At 46.8% G+C, this 19,507-nt stretch overlaps 3 protein-coding genes across 5 annotated transcripts; 2 read left to right on the top strand and 1 right to left on the bottom strand.

Moving 5' to 3' along the window:
- The first annotated feature begins 1,236 nt into the window (after positions 1-1,236).
- LOC310813108 (uncharacterized protein) lies at positions 1,237-2,032 on the top strand. Its single transcript, XM_083681957.1, has 3 exons — positions 1,237-1,352; positions 1,569-1,687; positions 1,913-2,032. The coding sequence occupies exons 1-3, from the start codon at positions 1,240-1,242 to the stop codon at positions 1,981-1,983; spliced, it is 303 nt and encodes a 100-aa protein (XP_083538083.1). The 5' UTR covers positions 1,237-1,239; the 3' UTR covers positions 1,984-2,032.
- Positions 2,033-2,386: 354 nt separating this feature from the next.
- Positions 2,387-9,948, top strand: ankzf1 (ankyrin repeat and zinc finger peptidyl tRNA hydrolase 1). 3 transcript variants are annotated; one of them, XM_083681935.1, is made up of 17 exons: positions 2,387-2,519; positions 2,974-3,108; positions 3,210-3,343; positions 3,567-3,669; positions 4,298-4,506; positions 4,703-4,812; positions 4,921-5,074; positions 5,374-5,596; positions 6,421-6,561; positions 6,932-7,075; positions 7,327-7,464; positions 7,615-7,871; positions 7,908-8,149; positions 8,696-8,807; positions 8,971-9,138; positions 9,248-9,318; positions 9,467-9,948. In XM_083681935.1, the coding sequence occupies exons 2-17, from the start codon at positions 2,982-2,984 to the stop codon at positions 9,591-9,593; spliced, it is 2,460 nt and encodes an 819-aa protein (XP_083538061.1). In that variant the 5' UTR covers positions 2,387-2,519; positions 2,974-2,981; the 3' UTR covers positions 9,594-9,948. The 3 variants fall into 3 exon arrangements, with proteins under 3 accessions (XP_083538061.1, XP_083538062.1, XP_083538060.1); XM_083681936.1 differs by having other exon boundaries at positions 7,615-7,889; positions 7,926-8,149; XM_083681934.1 differs by having other exon boundaries at positions 7,615-8,149.
- A 146-nt stretch (positions 9,949-10,094) lies between these two features.
- Positions 10,095-17,239, bottom strand: glb1l (galactosidase, beta 1-like). Its single transcript, XM_083681942.1, has 16 exons — positions 17,075-17,239; positions 16,601-16,770; positions 16,173-16,323; positions 15,571-15,631; positions 14,972-15,066; positions 14,332-14,512; positions 14,104-14,162; positions 13,477-13,598; positions 12,911-12,951; positions 12,648-12,766; positions 12,492-12,566; positions 12,304-12,393; positions 12,093-12,206; positions 11,447-11,578; positions 11,030-11,257; positions 10,095-10,724 (listed from the first exon to the last, which is right to left on the bottom strand). Exons 1-16 carry the CDS (start codon positions 17,138-17,140, stop codon positions 10,521-10,523), a joined length of 1,908 nt encoding a protein of 635 aa, XP_083538068.1. The 5' UTR covers positions 17,141-17,239; the 3' UTR covers positions 10,095-10,520.
- Positions 17,240-19,507: the final 2,268 nt, after the last annotated feature.

Raw genomic sequence — 19,507 nt, 5'->3', positions numbered from 1 at the left:
TAGCTGTGTGATGTTAGCTGTGTGATGTTAGCAGTGTGATGAAAGGCGAGTTAGCCAAACGTCACCCGCCGAAAACAGCTAATGGAATGCGTCGACGTGATTGGCTCAGCTAATGAACGCTAATTGAGCACTATTGGAATGCGTCGACGTGATTGGCTCAGCTAATGAACGCTAATTGAGCACTATTGGAATGGGGCGCTGCGATTGGCTCAGCTAATAACAGCTGGGGAACAATAGTCTGTTAAGAAATAATAAACCAGTACATTTACAGCTGTATTCAATGATAAATCAACTTTGATTTGAAAAAACGACCGCCCGAACAGGGACTTGAACCCTGGACCCTCAGATTAAAAGTCTGATGCTCTACCGACTGAGCTATCCGGGCTCTCCTCGCAGAACGCGACGCTTGTTTTATAACTGGACAGGACTTCTTGCGAGACTTGGTTGTATTTTCCGTTCGTAGACTAGTTTAGGCTTTTAGGTTTAATACCACAAAATAGAAATGACGACTGAATTTTCTGACGTTTCTGGCCTTAGCAACGAAGACCTCGAGGTAAAGTTGCAAAATGTTCTGTAAGCCAGCAAAGTGAAATACAGCTAACTTCTTTTCTCCAGCACTGCGACCGCCGACGGCATCTGTTCTTATGGAAGGTTTTTACTTACGATGACTGTTGTATAGTTGATTCACTTACTTAAACAAATGTACTTATTGTAAATCGCATTGGATTAAAACGTATGCTAAACGACTTAAATGTAGAAATGTCTGCGGAAGATTCCTTTGATGGCTCGACACACACACCTTCTTGGAGTTAGGTTGCCAACAATGTTCCAACAACTCGTAAAAAGTATAAACGTCAATCTAACAGCCCTTCAAAAGTTAATTTCAATGTTCTGTCTGGAATGTCAGGAGTTGATTGAACAGCTGCAGCACGCCGTGGTTGACGCCGAGGCTCGGTTGAAGGAGGAGGAGGAGGAGAGGCGCCGTGTAGACAAGGACATCAGAGCATGGTACAGCATTATCCAGATATAGACAGATCTCCTGCAAATCAAACCGAAGAGACAGGCACATTTAACAGAGACAGACAGCCAGACAGACTGTTCACACACACACACACACAATTTACAATAACAGTTGACTGTTTGGACCATAATAGGCAGTTGAGTGTGATTATTATTATTATTATTATTAATAGCATTGTAATCATGTTTCTGTTTAGCATTGATGAGAAGGACCAAAGAATGATGATGGAGCTGCAGGCTGGTGAGGTCTGGGGGGCCCTGGCAGAACTGGGTCTGGTGATGCAGAAGAACAATGAACTGACTGGTCAGCTAGATGATTTTGTCACTAATAGGTAGGGTCATTTACAGAGTAGTCACATTTTTATCATTGTGGATATTAGGTGTACATTAAACCATCCCCATCTCATGGACTGTCATTGTGTGTTTTGTTAGTTAGTTCGGTGGTTGGTTAGTGAGAGAGTCAGTGACTGTCCATTGGATTGAATAGTTAGTTGTCACTTCATGAAATTAGAAATGTGTTTAAACTTTTTAATATTGTCTCTTCCCAGGAACAGTGAACAGTTGCGTAAAACAGAACAGCACCTAATGGAGAAGGAGAAAAGTTTACACATCCGGTGTCTGGAAGTTAGGAAACTACTAGCAGAGGTGGAGCCCCACTGCATCACAGGTAAACCGTGCTGCACTGATCAGCAAAAAACATGTGTTCTGGAGCATCATTTGAGTCTTATGGACAACCATATGCTGTGTAACTTGTTCTGTAGTAACCTACTGGATTTACTGTGTGGTTTGGTGATGAACTGTGGTAGGTTGATCATGTGTTTATACATCATGGGTCTAACCAAGAGTTTAAGAGTGAGCATTTAGTGAGTGACAATGGCTTCTATTATTTCAGGAGAGAAAGAAGTCGAGCAGCAGAGCCAGGCTGACGGCAACAGGAAGAGAAGCAGAAGAAAGCCAAAGTGAAGTGTGATTTTGTTAAACAGCTTGACCTTTCAGGTTTTTTTTTTTTTTTGCAATAACCGCCACATGTCTTGCTTATTGTAATTGATCCTGTGTGATATCTTTTTGATAATTTACCATGATATTCTCGGTGACAAACAAAACTGATGTGAAAAATAAATGATGTGAATTTTTAATAAATTAAATAAATGAATTTATGCAGTAGCCTGTTTCTGTCTGATCACTTTGCGACGCATGTGATGTTTGCATGACATTATGAAGTGTCATAACGTTGTAAAAGCTTTTTAAAAAAAAAAGAAGCTTATAAATTGCAGCAAACGCCCTGTGATATAAGGAGAAAGCCGAAACGCCTTTAGAGAGAGAGAGAATGACGCCTCTCGGTGTCCGTAGGAGTGTGTTATGATTGTTGGCTGTGTCAAAAGTGGAGAAAACGAGAGTGTTGCTCCAGACCCACTTTCAGCAGCTCCCCGGGGCACTAAACACTCCGATCCCACCGACCAACACTATCTATGAAAACACTGGACGTGACAGCTCGGTTGGTAAGTGTTCGTAGTGACCAGCTGCCAGTTTGAGTAACTGTCCAGAGAGGCAGAGACTGAGTCAGTCTCAGCTAGCTAAGACAGTTAGCTCGTAGCTGGCTACCTCTCCTCTCTCGTCTGTGAACACACACTGATCACGAAGAGAGCCAACAGAAAGGGGCCTGTCAGCTCGTTGTTACTATCTTCAAATTGCCTTGTAGCTACTAGTTAGGAAACCGCAGTTAGAACTCACCAACATTAATGAGCTAAGCATGGCTAGGTTGTGACATCGCCACACACGTGTCGTTCATGGTACATTAGTCTAGATAAGATAAAACAGTGTTTTTGTTCATTCAGCATTTAACACCACCCTCACATGGCCAGGTGATCGTGTACGTGCATCAGCCACACTCCTGTGGAAGTCCTGCTGGGTCGGACTCATTTCGATGTTCTGTATTTGATCCACATTCTCCAGAGTTCACAATGACAGCTGTCACAGAACACCGCTCCATCTTTGACTACTGCCTTCAAGATCCACAACTCGACCTGCTGAGGGAAGTTACAGGTGTCCAGAGCCAGGAGCACAGCGACCCTCCCTCAAATACTCAAGGTGGGTATTACTTATGAATTATGAGCACTCGGAAAGAAGCGTTGTGTGGCTTTGATAGCGAAGCTTGTCCATGTATGTGAAGATGTAATATACGGACACAGGAGGAGTGGCTCTGTGCCCAGTGGAGAGTCTCCCAGATGAGAACCAGAGAGATGGAGGACCTAGGGAGGTGTCCGTCTCAGACAGGATGGTCTGCTCTGCCTGCCAGTGCCCCTTCGACACCCGGGAAGATCAGGTACATCAACTGACTGGCAACTCCTTGTCCTAGGCTCAATAAAATCAAAATCAAATAAGTTGGTCATTTGGTAATGGTAATAATATAATGGTCATTTACACAATATACAGGGGGTCAGTTGAGGGGGTAATAGGTCTATGAATACACTTGCATCTGAATATATATAATAATGCTAAGAATGTTATCAAAGTGAATAGAGTGTAAACGTTGTCATGTCTCTCAGATGGAACACTACAAGCTTGACTGGCACCGTTTCAACCTGAGGAAAAGGATTGTGGGAGAGACCCCCGTCACCATGGACGAGTTTGAGAGGAAGACTGGTATAGGTGAGCGACCTGCAGCCTCCCCCTTTAAGACCCGAAGCTTCCCCCTTCAACACCTGCAGCCTCCCCCTTCAACACCTGCAGCCTCCCCCTTCAACACCTGCAGCCTCCCCCTTCAACACCTGCAGCCTCCCCCTTCAACACCTGCAGCCTCCCTCTTTAACACCTGAGGCCTCCCCTTTAACACCTGAGGCCTCCCCTTTAACACCTGAGGTCTCCCCTTTAACACGCGAGGTCTCCCCCTTCAACATCACAGACCGTTTGGTGTCGCTATGTTGGAGCCTCCCCCTTCAACACCTGAGGTCTCCCCCCTTCAACAACACAAACACAGTTTTGAAGATAACTTACCTCAGACTGACAGGGGAGTGAGCTGTGAGTTAGATACCTTAGCCACCATCACACTACTCCATGCAATTTAGTCCTGCGATTAACTTGAACGCTTAAAAGATAATAATAATAAATGAAAATATATGAAAATACTGAATACTTGGAATGGACGAGTTTGAGAGGAAGACTGGCAGTTAATGGAAGAGAGGTTTGAAAAGCAACATAATCCCTGACTTGTGTTAATTGTTATACGAGACTCTATACCGAAGAAACAGCCTTTTCTCTCATTCTGCTCTGCTCGCAGGAGACATGTCTAGCATCTCAGGGACAGACTCAGACTCGGAGGACAGCGATTCAGACGGTGATCGGGCGGTGAACAGCAACATTGTCGCGCCTGCAGAGAGTCAGAGCTCTCTCGAGGCTGAGTCCGCCGCCAGACTGTCCAGCAGGGTTGTGTTTCAGAACTCCCAGGGCCAGTATCTGTCTGTGTACCGCTGTGTTCTTCAAAGCAAGGTGAGCTAGCCCTAAACTAGCCCTAAACTAGCCCTAAACTAGTCCTAAACTAGTCCTAAACTAGCCCTAAACTAGTTTAATTTACCCCATAATAGACCCCAAAAAATTGGGAATGATTTCAGAATAATGTGTCAGTTATATCTCAGTGTGTCTCACCGTATGTCATTGTTTAAGCTTTAATCTTTTTGTGTTCCAGTCTGGCACTGAGGGGGACATGGTGGCGTCTCTGCGGGACATCAGCCACAAGTCCATCTGGGTCGTTCTGATGACCGGGGGAGGACACTTTGCTGGGGCAGTTTTTCAAGGGTCAGTGGAACTCAAGCTAGATTGCTCTCTGTGTCTCACTGTTCACCTGTATTTATGCTGATTGTGGTGGTGGTGATGGTGGTGATGGTGATGATGCTTGTATTACAGGAGAGAAGTTCTGCAGCACAAGACGTTCCACCGGTACACGGTTCGGGCCAAGCGGGGCACGGCCCAGGGTCTCAGGGACTCTCAGAACCGAAGCCATGCCCCCAAATCAGCGGGCGCAGCCTTGAGGCGGTACAACGAGGCCGCACTTGTCAAGGCAACAACACACACACACACCTCTAACAACACACACACACACCTCGAACAACAAACAACTATTCCCTCTCATGGCAAACTCTTGAATGAATAATGTACTCGTTTGGTATACGTGTTGTGTTGTTCTTATGGACAAAAAGGAGGAGAGATGTTCTGGGCAGTTTTACGTATGACTTGAATGTACTCCTTGTAAGTTGCTTTGGAAAAAAGCGTCTCCTGAATTACTTAAATGAAAAAATGAAATGTATACTTGTCCCTCTCTATGTCTGAGTGTCCGTTCCTTGGTTCTGGCTGTTGCAGGAGATCCAGGACCTGCTGGAGAGCTGGTCTGAGCACCTGAAGGAGGCGGGAGGGATATTCCTGCGTGCCCCCAGCTACAATAAAACCATCTTCTACGGGGGTCGGATGGCAGCGCTGGACAAGAAAGACCCCCGGGTCCGCACACTCCCCTTCGCCACGCGCAGGGCCACCTTCCGAGAGGTCAAGAGAGTTCACGACATGCTCTCCTCTCTGCACGTGTACGGTATGAGCATAGGAATATTCTGATCCTCCTCGAGGTTTTTAAAAAAAATAAAATAATTAAATATGTTTTTAGGGCATTTCTGCTTTATTGGGACAGAGACAGTAGAGATTGACAGGAAGGATGGGAGAGAGAGAGAGAGAGGAGGGATGACATGCATGATAGGTCGAGGGTCGGAATCGCACCAGGAACCTTGCGATTACGTGGCATGCGCATTAGTGTGCTACGCCACCAAGCACCCCCATGGTTGTAAAGACTGTTGAGGTCCAGAAAAAGGAGGAGAGACGTTCTGGGCAGTCAAACGTTGAGGCTTTTATTAAACAGAATTGACTCCGGAGTCAAACCTTTCTCGGACGCAGCCGGAAGGCATGACTCACTTTTTCAGAGTAGAACACACAGTTTTATCGACTTTGTCCTTGGTGCAGAACATCTGTTGTTTTGGGCAATGAACCTACGACAGGGTGGGTGTATGTTTAGATGAAACAAGACCCAAGTTTGGAGGCCGTTTGGGGACTGACTCACGACCCAGAGGAATGTTTATAGGAAACCCAGGCACAATCAGGGGGGGGGGTTACAATTCATCCTTAACAATATCGTTACCACAAGCTTTCACTGTAGTTGCTGGGTTTGTACAGTATCAAAAAATAAAGGCTGACCGTCAAATCAGTTGAAGGTCATCAGATGTCACTCATGACCCAGAGGAACGTTTCTGGGAGACACCGACACAATCAGAGAGGGGTTGAAATGAATTCTTAACATTCTGTATTTGTTTTGATGTTACTGTTGCCATATGATTTGTGTATTGGAAATATGATCCCGAATCACAGGGAAAGACGTCGAAGTCTCGGACATCTTCAGTCCTTCTAAGAAAGTATGGAAGAAGAAGGAGCCAAAGGCCTCGGCCCAGCCCAGCGCTGAAGGAGAGACGGCCGGGGAATCAGTCACTACATCCTGTTCCTCTCCTACAGGTACGTCCTGTGGAGCAGTATTATTACACACAGAGCACATTTTCACAGTAAAAGCGGTTCTCTGTCAGTATCACAGTCCTGCTGATAAGATATCCACGTTTGTCAATATTCCAGTCCCAATTCAATTGCAATATGTTTAATTGCTCTAGTCTAGGGTAGTACAGATAGAGAAGATGAAGATGGATGCTTTATTGATCCCCCCTGCCCTCCCGAGACAACACACGTGCACCCCCAGTTGTGCACGTGAACAGAGCTCCGAGCTAGAGATCGAACCAGCGACCTACCGAATTGCTGGCCGGCCTCTCTAACCTCTAGACTACCCCCCCCCTCCTCCCTAAAGCTGTTGTGTGGGTCTCTGTGCCTCCGGTAGGGGCGAGGAGTGATGGGGGCTCAGGAGAGGAGGGTTCTATAACGCTGGAGGCGGTGGAGGTGACCCTGGGGACTTTGGACCTCAGAGAGTACGAGGTCCAACCCACCAGGAAGAGACGGCGCAGGAGGAAGGAGGGGCGCCACGGTGAGGGGGAGGGGGTGTGGGTGAGCCAGATATGCTGGTTGTCAAATGCATAGAAATAGAATGAACAGAATCATTCTATTTCTATCGTCTAATGTCTGTAGAGGAGGGAGTGTACTGTCTTGTGTACTGTAAAAATGTACTCTTTGTTTCAACCAAAGTTAACAGAATTTGTATGCCAGTATTTAACGCATTTAAGTGGTATTATAAGTTTAAAAAAAGTTGTTTTTTTGTTTCTGTGTGTCTGTGTTCAGGTTGGAGTCAAAAGGAGGCTGATGAGCAGGAGGAAGCATTAGAGCCTCAGCCTCCACAGGAAGAGGACAGCGAGGAGAGGCCAGGGAAGAGCAAGGGGAAGAGGAAGCCCCAGAGCAAGAAGACTCAGCCTGAGGAAGGTGAGATTCTAACATAACACATGCTAACATAGCTAATGCTAACAGGGTGTTGTGGATGCAGTGGGTGGCCAATTGGGAGCTCGCTACAATCACGAACTAACTAACTAACTAACTACAATCACTAACTGCTCGCTCTCTGCGTCTCCTCAGAGGTTGCCGAGGCGTGGGAGTATGGTATGAGGGATGCGCTCTATACAGCGTGTAAGGTTGGGGACCTGGACTCCCTGCGCAGCCTCCTTCAGCTGCCTGAGGAGACAGGAGACCAGGGTGGAGACAGGAGCCAGGAGAACCTGGAGAACCAGGAGGACCTGGACTCCCTGCGCAGCCTCCTTCAGCTGCCTGAGGAGACAGGAGACCAGGGTGGAGACAGGAGCCAGGAGAACCAGGAGGACCAGGAGAACCCGGAGGTCCAGGAGAACCCGGAGGTCCAGGAGGTCCAGGAGAACCCGGTGGTCCAGGAGAACCCGGAGGTCCAGAACCAGGAGAGCTGCCCCTCACAGGACCTTACAGGCCTGGGTCCCCTAGCTCCAGCCCTGGGTCCCCTAGCTCCAGCCCTGGGTCCACTGGCACTCCTCAACAGGCCCATCGACTCCTCTGGCTTCACCCTGCTCCACGTGGCCTCTGCTGCTGGACAGAAAGGCGTGGTTCGGTTTCTGATGGACATGGGCTGTGACCCTGCCTGCAGGTATACACCAACGATGTAGAACCTAATGTTGATGACACACATCACATGATGCTTAGGTGCCTGGTCCAAAAACGACCACCAAAGATGCAATAAGTTCTGCTCACTTTAATGCTCTTTCTACCTTTACCACCTTCTGTTGACTATGTCTGGATCCCAGGTAGATCTTCTTCCATCTGCAAGGAGCATTATAATAAACGGACAACTGACATTTTAAGCATTAACTCATTCAGTGCCGAGGGTGAATAAAGACTTTATTCACCATAAACGCATCAATGACGATGCTTCATTTTGTAGCCAATCAGAGTGTTGTTGCTAGGTAAACACCACATAGAACACTTGGCACTCTAGGTGGTGAGTGTTCCGGAACTCTTTGGCAGTTGGTGAGTTAAGCTGGTCCTCTGTGGCTCAGTTGGTTGAGCTTAGGTTGTGGGTTTGATTCCTGCTGGGACCATATATACTGAAATGTATGCACTCACTGCAATGTAAGTCGCTTTGGATAAAAGCGTCAGCTAAATGGCATATATTAAGCTGATGCATGCTTTGCAGGGACAAGAAAGGACAGACTCCCTACGCTGTGGCTCCGGAGAAGGACACCAGGACCACGTTCAGGAAGTACATGGCTGAGAACCCTGACAAGTACAACTACAGCAAGGCTCAGGTCCGCTGCTACCGTCACCTAGCTTTCTCTACACACACACACACACACTCACTTTCTCACTCTCTCTCTCTCACACACACACACAATGCACCCTAAAGAAAGCAATACACAACCTGTTTTGGGAACCTGACCTTCTGAATCTGAGGTGAATGTTGTGTTCCAGGTCCCTGCACTGCTAACCGCTGAGCTGGAGGCCAAGAAGACAGAGAAGAAAAAGGCCCAGAAAGCAGCAAAGAAACAGAGGGAGAAGGAGCAGAAAGAAGAGAGGAAGAAACTGGAGCTGGAGGCTGAGGAGAAGAAAAGATTTGCATCTCTAACTGACAGAGAGAAGGTGTCAAAACATACGATTATTATTATTATAAAAAAAGATTCAGTGTTTGTTTCAAAATGAGTGTCTGGATTGAGTCTAACATCTGACCATCTCTTCCGTCTGGACACAGAGGGCCTTGGCTGCAGAGAAGAGGTTAGCAGCACAGAAGGCTACAACCGGGGACAGCCTGTCAAACACTCGGTGAAGTTCCTTTTCCCTTTTTTGTGTTATTATTTTTCACACAAATACTTCACAAAAGTTGGTCAATCATCATTCTTTTTTTGCTGATGGTTTAATAAGGTGTGTGTGTGTGTGTGTGTGTGTGTGTCTCTCTACGTGTCTCTACCAGGCGTTGCTGGCAGTGTGGGGAGTCTCTGCTGGGAAAGGTCCCGTTTCAGTACCTGGACTTCACCTTCTGCACCCCTGGCTGTGTCCAAGCCCATCGCAAGGCTAACGCCCCTCCTGCCAGGACTTGACAGCAGACCAGCACGGGACAGACTCATCAAGGGGAGCTGAAGCTAACTGTAGCTGAAGACACCGTGGCGCACGGTCACCGTGGCGCACGGTCTTGGGATCATAACATGATTGTTTGGCTGGTGTCAAATGAAATGATGTGGCAGTGGCAAATATAATTCAAATAATGATATTGAAATGGTATACAATGCATATCATATGTACGATGATTAATATATGCACAATGTATTTCTTAAGAAATTCATTTATTGAAATGAACTGTAAAGAGTGCAAAACATCCTATATTTACAGTATCTGTAAAGCATTATGAGGCAACAGAAGCACGGCAAATCTTATTAAATCAAGTCAAAACAGTGACCATAATACTCCAATACTCTTTCATTCATTCCTTCCTGAGCTGTGACTGAAAACTAAACCTTTAATGTACCTTTTAAACACGTTACGAAATATTTGCTAACTGCAGATTACTGTGTTATTTGAATGCAGCTGTGTAGAAAGTAAAGACACCAAAAAGTCTGGTTTAGCAGTTGTAACACGTGATATTGACGTAAAATGTTGTCATAATTGATATTCTTGCGATACGTTGATTGATTAAAAACACGATTTGAGAGATTGAGGCTGGTGGAGGCAGAAATCGGAGGACGGGCTCATTGTAATGCGTGGAATGGAATGATGGGTATGTTTGACACCAGTCCTCCATGCATTACAGTGAGGCCGTCCCCCGATTCCTGCCTCCACTGGATTGAGGGCATTAGTTGATACAGCAGAAATGTTAACAGACATGAGGGCAGAGCACTCTGAGGGGAGTGGCGTGGGGGGCGTGTTCGTTTGGGCGTGTCGTTCATGGTAGATATCTATCTGAGCGTTCAGTAACGTTGCCCGCTCCTGAACAGACCCCACGCTGTCTGTCGCCGGGTGGTCGTCACCTGTCATGACTTGACTGTGGTGGTGTTGAGCTGGGCTCGGTCCATGAAGAAGACCTGTGTGTGTGCGGGGGCCCGCTCCAGCTCCAGAATCGTGATGTTGTTGGGCTGGGTGGCGCTGAGCAGGGGTCCGGGGACGTACAGCGTCTGCTGGGGGCCTCTGGCCGGCCAGTACCGACCCAGGTTCACTCCGTTGATCCACACTTGACCCTGGGAGGAAGAGGAGGAGGAGAGATGAGGTTAATGGTGCGTTCATGACATGTCAGAACTAGGAAACCAGGTTCTATTTGTCAAACTGTACATAAATGGACTGTACAGTACAGTGCGTGTTTGTAATGGTTACATCTGAACACTTCTGCTGTTGTTTTTTTTTGGCAAGGCTCACTTGTAAAAGCACTCTCATCACCCGATGAATAAAATGACAACATCTTTTAACCAAAATGTCATCATACTTGATATTCTTGTGATACGTTGATTGATTTCGATATGGTACACGCTATCCAGGACTCCCTCACCTTGGTCCATTCATGCAGCCGGAGGAAGGTGTCCCAGGTCAGGCCGTTGGGCTGCAGGGTGCCCATGTAGAAGGCCGGCCCGTCTGAGGGCTCTCTCTTTGGGCCTTTAGGGGAGCGTCTCAGGCCTGAATGAGGCCATCCACCCGCTATGGCTACGTCTATGTCCAGAGGGTAGATCTGCCAGTCAGTCAGCACGTCTTTACCGAGGATCAGGTTGCTCAAGAGGCCCTGAAGCACAGAAAATCACATATCTGTTCCAACGTATATTTCTCCTGAATAGTCTCTGACATTGGAATCTATTTGTGTGGGTTTCAAGGTTTTTCTTCTGCAAGCACAAAGTGATAGAATACTAATAACTTTAATAATAATAATAATAATAATAGTCTTTCTTCTAATAACAAAGCGAGTTGGACTTGCCTTGTAGTCGTTGATCTTGCTGCCAAAGTTGACCCGGCCCATGTTCTCCAGCAGAACGTCCATGGTGTCGCCCTCATGTCCAGTTACGTTCATCACCAGAGTCGTATCCCTCTCCAGCAGACCCTGGAACACCTGACCCAACACACTCAGAATCAGACCCTGGAACACCTGACCACTCAGAATCAGTCCCTGGAACACCTGACCACTCAGAATCAGACCCTGGAACACCTGACCACTCAGAATCAGACCCTGGAACACCCAACACACTCAGAATCAGACCCTGGAACACCTGACCCAACACACTCAGAGTCAATGCAGCCAAAACACAAAACACTGACCTCCCACACTGGTTGAACATCTTAGAGCACTGTAGCCACTGGACTTACAGTAGATATACCCCTGAGGTGTCATCCTTTAACTTCTTAAGCTTTTGTCTCTATTTGACTAATTTCCGCCTAAAATCAGACCCAAACTAAACTGCCAAACTATAACATTAGAAATATGATTATCAGATGCAAAAGCAGGATGCCATTTGACAGGTAACACCTTGAAGTTTGTGTGGATATGTTCAGATCATAGTTCAGAATAACATCAGAGTAATGTTGTATTGGCAGTGGAGGTGTTGCACTATGAATGCTGGACCTACCCCATTGACGGACACGTATGCACGATCATGGACGCCATTCAGAGGACAGATGAGGGGCGTGGCCTCTGGGAGATCCCTGGGTAGTGTAGTCCGGTACAGCATATACCCATAGTACTAAACACAATAGACACAACATTGGGTTCTCCTGTGTTGTCAACACATACACTGAACCAACAGTCAGTATCAGAACATCAGACAGCTCTCTCCCTACCTGCTTCATCTCCTCAAAAGACAGAGGATACTGGCATATGACTGGACCCTGGGGTGAGATTATGTCCAATAGGCTGCTGATGTTGCCCACCTGTAACCCAGAACAGCGTTTTAGACAGCTCATAAGATCGACTACTTCCAAGCTCTGTACTGGTGGAGTCCAGTCCCTGTCAGCCCTATAAAACACACCTTCCTCAGGGTCACCAAACCATAGGAGAACTTCGGAGTGGCCGGGGGCATGGGGCCAGCTGGAATGTCTCTGAACTGCACAGGAACAGAAAAACACAGCTTTCAAGATAGTTTCACCAAAACGCGATGATAATACACAACACTGTGCTGTGGTACCTTCTTAATGACGTCTCTGATGGCCAGCAGCTTCTCGGTGGGGTCCCCAGCCTCTGACAGAGGGGCGCTGTAGTCATAACTGGTCACCACTGACCGGAACCTGGTGTCATGGTCAGCTCCTGCACGGTCACATCATCACACATAAAGGGGGTGAGTGATGTCAATCATTGACATTAATATGGATTACATCATCAATATATCAATAATCAATAATAGCAATATAATGATGACAGCATGGACAGTAATGGCACAAGTCATGTTACCATTCCAGTAGCCAAAGTTTGTGCCTCCTTCAAACATGTACCTGTCGTGAGAGAATAAGACATCTGCATTGGCAAGAACGCGTGGAAACACACAAGTCCTTCACATAGCCTCAACATTAGTGTGTTTATAGATCCAGTATGTAGATTTGAGCTTTAACACGGTGCTGAACAGCCATGATGAACTGGTAGCACCTTACAAAAAGTGTTCAGTAAAGAAGGAAAAAAAGCGCTTCCTAAAATATGGTGTCATGGTCGAGCACCGGTCTTTACGTGGCTAGTTTACGTTTACCTTTTTACGTTTTACTAGAAGCACATGTTTGCCGCTATTAGAAATCACAACATGTTTGTTTTCAAATGTTCCAAGCAGCCAGAGGGGGCAGCAAAGAGCAAAACTACATGCTTCACATTTAAACAGTTTCAACAACTTTCAAAGCACATGCCAATTAAGCTCATGTTGCTTATTGCTGCATCTCAAAGCCAACTACCCTTTTCAATGTGTTTTACCCGAGTACCTCAATAGTCCTAATGCAGTCATGAATGAATAATAAACGTCGAAGGGGACATACAAGTTTACGTTGGCCCCCATGGCCAACATTTCTCCAAGCATCCTGGTGATCTTCTGAGTGTTGACCTTGGCATGCAAGTCTCCCCAGTGGTCCAGCCAGCCGGTGTAGAACTCTGAGTTCACCTGCAACAACACACTACCATCAGTCATTTACCTTTCATAGGTGTTTTACCAGGTAAGTTGACTGAGAACATTCTCTCCTCTTCGTTCTCTTTTGCAGCAACGACCTGGGGAGGAGTTGCAGGGGAGAGGAGAGGAGAGGAGAGGAGAGGAGAGAAGAGGAGAGGAGAGGAGAGGAGAGGAGAGGAGAGGAGAGAAGAGGAGAGGAGAGGGGATGAATGAGCCAATCGAAAGCAGGGGATGATTAGGGGGTCATGACAGTAGGAGGGCCAGGTGGGGAGTTCAGCCAGGACACCAGAGATAACACGCCTACTCTGGAGATAACACGCCTACTCTGGAGATAAGCGTCCTGGGATCTTTAACGTCTCGGATGTCGGGAGTTATAGTCACGGCATTCACTCAATGGACTTCTGGAGAATTCAGAGGAAACCTTTCATGTCAAACACCTGTATTAATAACACCTTAATACCTAGTTAATAACTTCTTAATTGGCATGAACATGACTCACCAGGGGGCCTCTTGGTTCATATCTCCTTTGCCGTTTGAAGGCTTTGGCTATATTGGTGTCTGGGAGGAGAACAAAAACAAGAAGTGTTTCAGGAACTGTAACATCGTCACAACAAAGTAAATACTTCCATCTCAAGGAGCCCTTTGTAAACACAGGGTACCTATGCCAAAGAGCCCTTTGTAAACACACCATACCTATGCCAAAGAGCCCTTTGTAAACACACCGTACCTGTGCCAAAGTCTATGGTGGCATATAGGCCCTCCAGCGTGCCGCAGGTCATCTCCCGGTCCGTGTTCCCGTCCGTGGTGAAGAGGACCGTGTCCTCCCCCAGGAAGAACTGGAACAGCGTCCGCAGGTGACGCATGTAGTTGTAGTCGCAGGAGAAGTAGCTCCCGTACTCGTTCTCCACCTGGACCATCACCCAAAAATACATGATCATTTCATCAAGAATCGAAAAATAACACCATGGCCTGGGGGTGGTCCAGTGGTCTAGCACCATGGCCTGGGGTGGTCCAGTGGTCTAGCACCATGGCCTGGGGTGGTCCAGTGGTCTAGCACCATGGCCTGGGGTGGTCCAGTGGTCTAGCACCATGGCCTGGGGTGGTCCAGAGGTCCAGCACCATGGCCTGGGGTGGTCCAGAGGTCTAGCACCATGGCCTGGGGTGGTCCAGAGGTCTAGCACCATGGCCTGGGGTGGTCTAGTGGTCTAGCACCATGGCCTGGGGTGGCTGCTGTGAGAATGATGGTTGTGTGAAGGGACTTCACCAACATGGAGGTATGTGAATAGATTATGGCTATATAACTATATAACTATAAGACTATATGGCTATATGACTATATAACTATATAACTATATAACTATATGTACCTGAACACTGATGATGTTCCCCCCGTTGGCGTACAGCCAGGGCTTCATCTTGGGAAGCAGCACAGCCAGCCAGGTGCTCACGGCCTGGAGGTAATCTGAAACAGGATAAGAAATCAATAACTGCAATACGATCAATAACTGCAATATGATAAATAACTTCAATACGATCAATAACTGCAATATGATCAATAACATCAATATTATCGATAACTGCAATATGATCAATAACTGCAATACAATCAATAACTGCAATACGATCAGATGAGGATTTAAAATGGGATGTTCACCCGAAATCCATTTTCATGTGTATCTCTGGTCCATTCATAATGCCTACCGTCTTGAACTATCATCATTTTGCGTGAAGCTGCAGTGGTGTGATGTTTGTGTGTGTGTGAGTGTGTGTGTGTGTGTGAGTGAGTGAGTGAGTGAGTGAGTGAGTGAGTGAGTGAGTGAGTGAGTGAGTGAGTGAGTGAGTGTCCGTGCGTGTGTGAGTGTGTGTGTGTGAGTGTGTGTGTGTGTGTGTGTGTGTGTGTATGCGTGTGCATGTGAGTGTGTGTGAGTGAGTGAGTGAGTGTCCGTGCGTGCAACTATAACTGTACCTGTGTCTGCTGAGCGGAGTATGATGTTGGGCTTCTGCAGTAACCAGGCTGGTAAACCACCCTTGAAGGAGAGAGAACAGCTGTGTGAGACAGACATCGGTCAGGTGACACGGCCTGTGAGTGAGAGGCGGTGATGCGTGGAGTCTGTTGTACTCCACCAGTCCCATTCTCACCTCTGCCACACAAAGACAGACAAAACAGCCATGTTTCTGACTCAACGGTGCATGACACAAAAACATGGCTGTTGTGTGTCTCTTTGTCTCTCCCCACGTGTGTTGCCTCGGTGATAATGGGACTACCAGTCACAACAACATGTGCTGATTTAAAAATGCGTTGTCAGCCGAACACTGCATGACGTTGACCAGTGAAACAGACGCCAACGGTCGCCCCACAATTGCGACCTCTGGCTTGCCGACACACGTGACCGTCTCCTCAAATACCCGATGTCACCCAGCTGCGCTATCGAAAAGCTAGCAATTTGAAAACACGGATGCGGGGTATCTGAACTTGAGGAGTGAGTTTACCATCTCAGCTATGTTACAACAGTCTTATAACGGCCTTCTAACAAGCTCTGTGTTCCAGGACGACGCGGCGCTGCTCACCATCTCCCATTCAGCGCAAATGTACGGCCCCGGACGCAGAATCACCAGGAGGCCCGTCTGATTGGCTAAATCCAGGAAGTGTTCGAGATCTCGATCCCCGGCGAAGTTGTACACTCCCTCCACCGACTCGTGGAAGTTCCATGGCACATATCTGTAAACAAGGAAGTTGTACTGTGGTAAAAGAAGTAGTACCATGGTGAAATCTGATAAGGAAAGGACAGAGTCCATATGCATCAGGGGAGGCTGGTGGAGGACGGGCTCATTGTAATACATGGAATGAGGAATGGTATCAAACACGTGTCCTCAGTCCTTTCATTACAATGGGCCCGTCCTCCGGTTTCTACCTCCACCAGCCTCCCCTGATATGTGTGCAGTAACCAGGCATAGACAGACAGCAGAGAGCAGTGTTTCCACGTTGTTGAACCTACATCTGGACAGCATTGAGACCAGCCATGTACATCTTGAGTAGCCGGTCCCTCCAGTAGTACTGTGGGACTCTGGAGTAGTGAATACTGCCAGAGACATACTGGAACGTCTTTCCATCCTTCAAGAAGCAGTTGTTGTTGTAGTCTATGGAAAAGGTTCGGGCCGCAGAAACCTGCAAGAAAAGCATAAAAATAATAAATCAGACAGCTGTCCTGTGGTTCACCACACAAATATGCTCTAACCAAGTTACTGTAACTGAGAAGTTGGATCTGGTAAGGACTGGATCCTAAGTATGTTTGAAATTCATAATTTCTACAAATGATATGGGTCATGCAATACAATTTAAGAGGCACACACGTTGTCTCCATAAGGGCAGTTTCTGTGATCTGCAATATGTCACATGAAAAGTGGTAAATACGGAGCTGAACATCTACAGAGGCTGTGTTTTCAGTCGGATTTGAAGGTAAACTCCTCACCAAGTCTGGGTTGACAGCTAACCAGGTGAAGCCCAGGAGGACGGAGAACACCATCTTCGCAGCCATGGCTGCTTCGCGAACGTGTGGATTTCAATAGTATCTCAACTTGCCATGATCGTGTTTCACTTACGATCTCAGTTCACATAGTTTTAACGCACTTTCTAGTTGGTTGATCAGGAGCGACATCGGAGGAGAAGTAACGATCCGCTACGAAAATCCCAGTCATGTGACCCTCCCACCGGTCGGCCTTCCGCAGGGTCCTAAACCCCGCCAGGTCAAAGGTCACTCCTCTCTGCCTCCACAGAGGACTCGGAGGCCTTAGCCATACACAGCCGAATTATTCATTCAAAACATCAACTTTTTATGAAACAAAAATGTGTCTGCAATATTACTGGTATTACGGTGAAACATCACAAAGGCTGCATACTTCATACTTGTTCGCCATTGATTCCAGTGTTATTATCAAGTAAGTACACTGTGGTCACATGACCGCAGCACAGAGACAACCTACCAGCTCCTTCTAAACTCACAGGTGATGCTGTCAATGCCAACAGACGCCCGCTGCTGAAAGTGAACAATCACTATTGTGGACAACATGGCCCCCGGACAAAGCAGCCAGTTCAGGAACGGTTTGCTTTATTATCCTGTAGCCGGCCTGCAGCCTGCACCACAGGCTGCTGTTTGCTCGTGTTTGCATGCTGTGAGAATGAGAATGATGCTTGACCTCACCTATATGGTGGGGATGTGAAGAGGTTATGGCTATATGACTGTTATCCAGAGACGGGGCATCATCCGTATTAGGATAGACAGTCTGCCAGGAGGCTAGAAGTTATTGATGATGAGGTGGAGGTCCCTATTATGCAAAAGGATGGTCATTGGTATAATTACGGATTGTATTATAATATTTTTAATGTGGTGTTGTGGATTCTTGCTTGGACAGGCCCCAGAGGACAATGTCTGAGGAAAGAGACTATGGACTCCCTAAAATTGCAACATTGCAATTATGCATGTTGCACACTAGGTGGCACTATAAGACTGAAATTAAGATAAACTTCAACCTGTAATCATGTCAAAATGTACGGTTCCAGACTCCAGGCCGTTTATTACTCATCCCTCTTAACTTCATCATACTAAAGCTGACTCTGTGTTGTGAATTAGTTTGAGCAAAGAGTCTTTAATTCTGTCTTTGTGTCTTTAGGTGCCATTAACCTCTTCTGCTGAAGGCCCCATTTGACTAATTTCCCCCTAAAAATCAGACCCAAACTAAACTGCTTATAACATTAGAAATATGATGATCAGATGCAAAAGCAGGGTACCATTTGACAGGTAACACCTTGAGGTTTTGTGTGGATATGCTTAGATCATAGTTCAGAATAACATACTACACATGACAAGGAGATAAAGTAATCAATAATCACATTAATAGTCAAATTAAAGCAGAATTTGGGCCCAATTGTGGCCCGTCCGGCATAAGAGGATTATATCATTGAGGACCGGCGTGGCTCAGCATGGCACATCTTCTAGTGTTGACTCACTATTGACCAGCCACTGTTCATCTGGGGCCGTCTGTTCATCTGGGGCCACTGTTCATCTGGGGCCGTCTGTTCATCTGGGGCCATCTGTTGTTGTGGTGTTTGCAGAGACGGAACATTGTTGTAAAAGGGCTTCAAAGACATGGAAGAAGTCGAGGCAGGATTGCACTTGAGGAAGGAACCCATGCAGCTGTTCCTGGCCTGTACTGTATACAAGCAGGTTTACAGATAGCTGTACTGTTCCTGGCCTGTATACAAGCAGGTTTACAGATAGCTGTACTGTTCCTGGCCTGTATACAAGCAGGTTTACAGATAGCTGTACTGTTCCTGGCCTGTATACAAGCAGGTTTACAGATAGCTGTACTGTAAGTGCCTGTAATGGGGCTAGTGTGGTGTGTTGTCGTGTGTATTGTGGTGTGTGTTGTAGTGTGTGTTGTGGTGTGTGTTGTAGTGGGTGTTGTAGTGTGTGTTGTGGTGTGTGAGAGGCTCCACATGTGAGATTTGCAACTCTTGCAGAATTGTGCAACTCTTTTTAAATGTGTGTGTCAGACCTGATGGTGTTGGTTAATAATGCCTCCATTATTCTGCTGCTCAGCTGAGTAAGCAAACCCACACACACACACACACACATACGCATGCACACACACACACACACACACACACACACACACACACGTATGCACGCATGCACACACACGTTTACATACACATACGCATGCACACACACATGCACGCACGCATGCATGCACACACACATTTACACACACACACACACACACACACACACACGCTCCTGTCAGCACTCACGTATGTCTGTGTTTGATCACACGTGTGTTCCATTGTTCCACCGTCCTCCTGTTCTGGCTACTAAACTACACTACCCCATCGCCTAATCACACTT

The sequence above is a fragment of the Argentina silus genome (genome assembly GCF_951799395.1).
Source record: "Argentina silus genome assembly, chromosome: 12".
In the NCBI taxonomy this organism is placed as follows: domain Eukaryota; kingdom Metazoa; phylum Chordata; class Actinopteri; order Argentiniformes; family Argentinidae; genus Argentina; species Argentina silus.
Note: the sequence above shows the minus strand (reverse complement) of the source record. Positions and strands in the feature narration are given on the sequence as shown.